A 7,811-nucleotide genomic window follows, 5' to 3' on the forward strand; every position below is an offset into this window, starting at 1 on the left:
ATTTACTTCCAACATATCCAAACTAACACTATATGACCAGGAGTCTGAGGACACCTATACTAATTATTCAACCACACCTGTTGCATGAAATCCAGCACATCTCTAAGAAATCTCCATAGACAAAAATATAGCTTTTTACTTGGGCTGTTAATAGCTAACAGACACATGCTCTTGTCAAACGCCATATTCGCAACAAGTAGGTTCGTGCAATTTCCGCTCTTCTAGATCTGCCCATGTCTACTATAACGGCTTTAATAGTGAAGTGACATTTCCCAAAATTAGTGCATAAAATGGCCTGACATCTGTTGCATCGCTCACTGTCTCTAGAAGCAATATCAGTACATTAGCTGTGTTGGGGTTTCCATGACAGCTTGAGTGGTGTAAAGCATCCCCACAACTAAACTTTGGAGCAGTTGCAATCTGTTGATTGATTGTGATCAATCAAGCTTTACCATCTGGCCGTCTGATGGACGGATCTGGGTTTGGAGGAGGCCAGGAGAACGCTACCTACCCCGAGGCATTGTGCCTACAATAAAGTTTGGTTGAGGAAAGATAATGGATCTAGGACTGTGCTGGATGAAAGATGAGTTAAATGTGAAGAAACTCATTCGACCTGCACAGAGCCCTGGCTTAAACCGCAACTTGACACCTTTGAGAGGAATTATGACGTCAATTGGAAGCCAGGCTTTTTTTCCTAACATCAGTGCCTTATCTCACAAATGCTGTTTGGCTCTCTTTGATTCTTTAAAATCTTGTGGAAATCCACAGCTGTTCAAGTCTGAGGGTCAAACTAGAGATAAAAGCCCATGGTATTAGAACACGATGTCCAACAGCCTCATATAGGTGTGATGGTTGGTTGTCCACTGATTTCTGGTCATGTGGTATAACTCATTGTAGTCTAAGTAGTAATCATTGTAAACTTAAATAGACTGTGTATTGGGTCTTCATGATTTCAGGTTTGATTGGCTTGTTCAGAATTAGTAAACTGTAGATGTTTTGAACCCAATTCCTGTTTTTTAATGTTTAATTCCTATTACCTAATCTTTAATCCTTTGGACCTGGCAAGGGAAGCGAATGACTTTGGACTACGGCTCCTCTAGCCCGTGAGATTAATTGCTCACCTCGGTTAACTTTTGTGCGACCTCACAGTCCTGTAATCCAATTTCGAAAACTTGACCAAAAGGTTACTGGTGGGGTATAAAAACCACACTGCACAAATCTGGGTCTCGTGTCCGCTGTCAGCACGACCAGGTTCTTTAGACAAAGAAACTCAACAGAAGACCAGAGTAGCAAAGATGGTGTGGGAAGGAGGAATCGAGCCCAACGGCACAGAGGGAAAGAACTTCTACATCCCCATGTCCAACAGGACTGGGATTGTTAGAAGTCCCTTTGAATACCCACAGTATTATATGGTAGATCCAATGATCTACAAGCTTCTTGCTTTCTACATGTTCTTCCTCATCTGCACTGGAACTCCTATCAACGGTCTGACACTGTTGGTAACGGCTCAGAACAAGAAGCTCCGGCAACCTCTCAACTACATCCTGGTCAACCTGGCTGTGGCTGGACTCATCATGTGCGCCTTTGGATTCACTATCACCATTACATCTGCTATGAACGGCTACTTCATTCTTGGACCAACTTTCTGCGCCATTGAGGGATTCATGGCCACACTTGGAGGTATGAAGTCAACTTCATTTTTTCATGCTACTTGAATTGCTTCTAGTAATCACCTTCAGAGTTTTCTCAGGACTTTAACCATCACCACAGAGCAGCTATAATTATTCGACGGGCAATTTGTATCTGATACATACTAACCAGAAATTGGGAATTCAGCTCAATTTTTAAACATCCAAAAACCTGAGAGTTGATTTGTGAAGCTCTTGTCTAAGATGCCTTTTCTTCCTGCAGGTGAAGTAGCTCTCTGGTCATTGGTCGTCCTGGCTGTTGAAAGATACATCGTTGTCTGCAAACCCATGGGAAGCTTCAAGTTCTCTGGTACTCATGCAGGAGCTGGAGTTCTTTTCACTTGGATCATGGCCTTCGCTTGTGCTGGACCCCCACTGTTTGGCTGGTCCAGGTGATTGTCATTTGTCATTTAACTAACAATAGATATCAAGACATTGAGAACCACTTGAACAACCCCTTAAGGCTTAAGAAAATGACTGAGGATTGTTGATACTGTAGATATATACCTTGTTGTATGGCTAAAGTTTTAATGATTTGCAATAATTATTTCCCTTATCCCTAAACACAGGTACCTTCCTGAGGGCATGCAGTGCTCCTGTGGACCCGACTACTACACTCTCACTCCAGGCTACAACAATGAATCATACGTCATCTACATGTTCGTGGTTCACTTCTTTATCCCTGTCTTCGTCATTTTCTTCACATATGGAAGCCTCGTGCTGACTGTCAAAGCTGTGAGTGAAGTTCATTGATTGTTTAACTTTTAAGCTTCTCAGAAATATTAGAATTAATGTTGCTTTTCATTGAAAGCTATGAAAATCTGTGCCATGAGTTCTCAATCAGTTTTCTGATCCGAAACCCTTTAGGCTGCAGCTCAGCAGCAGGAATCAGAGTCTACCCAGAAGGCTGAGAGGGAAGTCACACGTATGTGCGTCTTGATGGTCTTGGGCTTCCTGGTAGCTTGGACACCATATGCTACTTTCAGCGGTTGGATCTTCATGAACAAGGGCGCTTCCTTTACCGCTATGACAGCAGCTCTCCCTGCCTTCTTTGCAAAGAGCTCAGCACTGTACAACCCTGTTATCTATGTGCTGTTTAACAAACAGGTAATTATCTTCTTTTTTTAGTGTTTAAACCCACACTAATGCACTTTCCATGCTTGTTATGTTAACATCCCTTTTGCTGTCTTTTTCAGTTCCGTAACTGCATGCTGAGCACTATTGGGATGGGCGGCATGGTGGAGGATGAGAGTTCAGTATCAGCCAGCAAGACAGAAGTGTCTTCTGTCTCTTAAACAAAGTGACACATTCTTATACCTGGACATTTACCTTTCTACTATCTTTTTGATCTGGATTAACCCTCAATGTGGACTGAGTTAAGTTCAGGGACATCTGAACTACTTTAACAGTGAAGAACGTCTCCGGGAACTCATCTCATCTTTTATTTAAAGGATGCTGGACAAAATCAATGCAAAAAATGGTGTAGATCTTTGAACATATGTATGCGGATGCTCACTTTGACTCCCCCTGCTGTCAGAGGCATAGTTGCTCCTAAAATCCTTATGTTGGAAACATTGAATATACTTTCCATCCTTAAAGAAGACATGGTTTAAAAGCCATCATGTTTCCTTTTTTCTGACATCAGAGGGAGCACATTTTTTACTGATTTTCAAAATGAGCTGCTACATACAATGCAAAACTCTCTTTTTGTCATTGCTGTGTTGGTCATCATGAATTGTAAACATTGTATATATTAAAATGATTAGCATAGATAAATAAATGCATGCATGAAAATGTGTCGTCTAATTGAGTTGATTTCAAACAACTGGACAACTTTCTGACAATACTATGAAGTTGCAACCTTAAAGGTTGTTTATTCATGAGGTGTTGCAGTTCTCTCACACACGAAGTTCAAACATAAACTGGATGACCAAATGATTCCTGTCTAAGACTATATGTGCCTCTGCATCCGTCCTGTGGAGGCTCACAGGAGGCACTTTAGGATCATGTTACTGGGGTTATCTCACGATGCCGATGCCGGGACAAGAAGGAGTGTGGTAAAGGGCAGATCAGTTGAATCCTATTAAGAAGGCTAAGAGTAGGGATCAGAACAGAGTGTTGTGAGTCTTTCTGGCCTTGGACTCATTCACACAAAAAAGTAAACAGAAACGTGTTCTTTGTTGAATGCACAAGCTTAATCAATCTTTAAAAGATTAAAGACCAAATTAACTTGCCCGGTGGTTGTAGTACTGACAACCACAGGTGTTTATATGTAAAACAGTTTATATGTAAAACTAGTGTTAGGTTAGTAAGTTATTCATATTTTTGACAAGTATCAACAAGGTATTAACAACACTTGCTGACCTTTTGGAGCAGGAGAGAATGAAGAAATACCCATCAAAAACAAAAACACTGCAGAGCAGCACCATCACCTTTGTTAAAGAGGGACAGATGCCTGTTGGACAGGGTGAAGCTGAACAAAACCTGCTCCAGTCCACCCAGGGATGGAAAATGAAAGTTGACCTCGGGAGGACCACAACCACAACTCAGAGACCGGCCATTATGCTGTCGTCTCAAGAGGGAAAGAAAGTTATCTTGGTGGAACCTACTGTCCCTTGGGAGGAGGGCTGTGAGGAAGCATCGGAGAGAAAAAAACACGAAGTATCAGCAGCTGGTCCAGGACTATCATAACAAAGGCTGGACGACGTGGCTGTTGCCAGTGGAGGTGGGATGTCGAGGATTCCCGGCCCAATCAATGTGGAACCAAATGTTGGAGTGAAAGGACAAAAAAAGTAAGACGGGTAAGAGAGTAAGAGTAGAAGTCGGGCAACATTTATCCCTAGGGAGTGATTAGAAGTTAGCAAGATTCACTCAACGGATGCAAGCACTCTCTACAAGGAGGAAATCTCGCAGCGTGCGTTCCTCCTGCTCCAGTGGTGCAGCGTCATCGCTCTGTGACCCGCAGTGATCACAGACAGACACGCTCCAAAGACGGCACACTATAAAAAATAAAGATATTCATACTCTCAACCAACGGGACAGGGCTGTCAATGTCTAGATCACACTCAGTTTTGTAATTTATCGAACCGAAGGAAGAGTTATTTGATTTGTTCTGAACAGTGCAGTTATCAACTGTTCTTAAACAGGACAACAGTTAAATATTTCGACAGCCAGGAGGCTGTTGAAGGGCAGAGTCCAAGCCTTCAGGTGGAAGGCCTGGAGGCGGGGCAGAGTCCAAACCTTCAGGCGGACGGCCTGGAGGCAGGGCAGAGGCTGACCAAGAGCCCTCAGGAGGGCGGCCGGGGGGGCGACCAGGTGAGCGAAGCAGATCAGGAGGGCGGCCCGGGGGGCCGACCAGGCAGGCAGAGCCTCTCAGTAGGCCGACCAGGTGGGCGAAGCCTCTCCGGAGGACGGGCAGGGGGCCAATAAACACAAAGATCATAATGTATTATTTTCAAAACAATCAACCACTGGATTAACCTTCTCATAGAATTTATCACATTGGAAAAAATGGCAGCCTCTCACAGAAGCAATTTATCGGCTTTCACTGAAACCTGGAACCCATTCCTTAGTCTTCTTAATTACAAAACCACCACCACTGAGATCTGACCCCACGCACAACACCAATGAGCTCTATTTACCATCATTATCTTTAGCTTCTCTATCTCTGTATTTTAATCTTTTATTTTCAGTGCAAGGTTATATATTACATTTTATAAATATAAATATTATATATACGTGTGTGTGTGTGTAATCAGCACAAATTTTTACTTTTCTGTTTTTAATTATTATTATTATTATTTATGAAAAAATATTCTCTTCGAAATCTTATTTACGCATTTATTGACCATTACTTTATCTCTGTTATCTATTTGTAATTTATTTATTTAGAATATTGTACAAAATGTAATATTGTATATTGTAAACTTACAATCAGAATAACCCTCATTATTAAGACACACGCAGTCACATTGCAGGCATGTATGTATTCGATTGTTTGTTTTTGTTTTGTTTTGTTTTTTTGTTGTTTGTTTCATTTATTTTTTTATGTTTTCTTTTACTATTATTGTTGCTGTTGTTGTTATTTACTGTTATTGTTGCTGAATCTTTACTTTATTTTTGTTGTATTTTTATCATGTTTTGTAAACTGCTGATGATATTTCTGTGGGGACAAGAGTTATTCATTTCTGTAATTTATTTTCTTATTTTTGTGCCACAAATGCCATACCCCCCACCTGTTCAGGATCCTCAACACAAAGTGAACCTCTCATAAACATCCAACCACACACACACACACACACACACACACACACAAACACAAACACACACCATACCTGAGCCTAATTTCTACTCCCCGACTGTAATGATATCAACACTGCCGTAACCTTTCTGTGCTATTGTTTTTTGTCTGTTTGTTTTTTGTTTTTTTCCTTTTCAATGTCACTAACTTGTTTGTTATGTTAATTCACAAATAAAATCAAAAAGTAAATAAATAAATAATGTATTATATTCTCTCTCTGTGTTATGATTTTTATATTCTTAGTAAGGTTTGAAAAATGTGTTTAAATCGGTGATCGGCTCGGTCATCGGCAGATCTCACGATTTAAAAAAACGTCAATCAGTATCGGCCCTAAAAATCCTGATCGGTGCATCATTAGTTAAAACCATTAGAAGTACACCTATCAGAACGACAACACTAGATTTCCACATGAAGCGCTGATAGGAAGACAAGTGGCCACAGGTGGAAGCCTGCTGATGACATCTAAGAGTTACCCTGATATTAAGAAATCTATGATTGGCTGTGTGCAGACATGACAACACTTCTGCGTTTCATACTGGCATGTTAATCCCAGACTGCCAGATGCTGGAAAAGAGACTTTCTGTTTGTAGAAACAACTGAATACAGTTTCTTTGCCTTATAGGTGGAAAGGCTCATACCAGATGCTTCTGACTACAGTGACCACGCTTAAGCTGGAAGGAATGACAGAATGGATCCACACCTCAGACTCCTGTCGTGCTCCTCCGTCTTGCCATTGGTGGAAGGCATCTACTCCCAAAGGATGCTAACGTGTGGATCTGTTGTGGCAAAAAAGCGCTGTTGCCTCACAACTGGAAGGTTCTTGGTTCTAATCTCAGTTTGGACAGAAACTACATTCTGTATCGAGTTTTATGTTCTCCCTCTTCATGCATTGGTTTCCTCCTGGTTCTCCAGCTTCCTCACACAGTGAAAAGACATGCTCATTAGGTTAATAGGCCTCTCCAGAGTTTACTCTGCCTTCATTGTCTAAAGAACCTGATCCTGCTGTGAGGCAACAGCGCTAACTACTGCACCACTGTGCAACCAGGGACAAATATGTTGCATGTAAACTGATGGCACACGCAACAGCATTTATAGCATCAGCTAATATTTTAATGTCCGTCCAAAGATCAGCCTTAAAGAGACAGTACACAAAAAGATATAACTCAACAATACAATGAAACACCCAGTTTTACCAGATACACATGTGACTGTATCACCTGCATACATTTAAAACTTGCTCCAAGACATGATGGAGAACAGATTATTTGTCATTAAACAAATTAGACATTATTCATGTTTGGAGAAATTAAACCATGGTAAAGTTCTAACAGAGAAAGAAAATCAATAAAAATAAATTGAGGATTAGAGTATCATGATTTAATTTGTCAAATGTCTTTTTAAGATCAAAAAGGTTTTCTGCACTGAAACCATGCGCTCAGTCGATCCACACGTTCGCATCCTTTGGGAGTAGATGCCTTCCACCAATGACGTGTGTGTGTGTGTGTGTGTGTGTGTGTGTGTGTGTGTGTGTGTGTGTGTGTGTGTGTCTGTGTGGTTGGATGCTTGTATGAGAGGTTCACTTTGTGTTGAGGATCCTGAACAGGTGGGGGGTATGGCATTTGTGGCACAAAAATGAGAAAATAAAATACAGAAATGATAAACTCTTGTCCCCACAGAAATATCATCAGCAGTTTACAAAAAATGTCTAAAAATGTCTATGTCCCTGACCTGCACTTGGTTCCTTGTGTTTATTCCCTGGATATTCTTTGTGCTTCCCCTGACCCCTCGTGTCCCTTGGATTACCTGTTCCTGGTTTTGTTGTA

At 41.2% G+C, this 7,811-nt stretch overlaps 1 protein-coding gene across 1 annotated transcript; it reads left to right on the forward strand.

Moving 5' to 3' along the window:
* Positions 1-1,295: 1,295 nt before the first annotated feature.
* LOC138605633 (green-sensitive opsin-like) lies at positions 1,296-2,983 on the forward strand. Its single transcript, XM_069678013.1, has 5 exons — positions 1,296-1,680; positions 1,912-2,080; positions 2,258-2,423; positions 2,556-2,795; positions 2,885-2,983. The coding sequence occupies exons 1-5, from the start codon at positions 1,296-1,298 to the stop codon at positions 2,981-2,983; spliced, it is 1,059 nt and encodes a 352-aa protein (XP_069534114.1).
* Positions 2,984-7,811: the final 4,828 nt, after the last annotated feature.

Source organism: Semicossyphus pulcher, unplaced genomic scaffold (genome assembly GCF_022749685.1).
Source record: "Semicossyphus pulcher isolate SPU_LCO1_2020_fin unplaced genomic scaffold, fSemPul1.0.p SCAF_3, whole genome shotgun sequence".
Lineage (NCBI taxonomy): Eukaryota > Metazoa > Chordata > Actinopteri > Labriformes > Labridae > Semicossyphus > Semicossyphus pulcher.

What these genes read in the sequence shown, in the direction of transcription:
- LOC138605633 (XM_069678013.1), top strand. Translation starts at nt 1,296, where the DNA reads ATGGTGTGGGAAGGAGGAATCGAGCCCAACGGCACAGAGGGAAAGAAC. An exon ending in CCACTGTTTGGCTGGTCCAG is followed by an intron (nt 2,081 to 2,257) that starts GTGATTGTCATT and finishes CCCTAAACACAG; the next exon opens with GTACCTTCCTGAGGGCATGC. An exon ending in ATGTGCTGTTTAACAAACAG is followed by an intron (nt 2,796 to 2,884) that starts GTAATTATCTTC and finishes TGTCTTTTTCAG; the next exon opens with TTCCGTAACTGCATGCTGAG.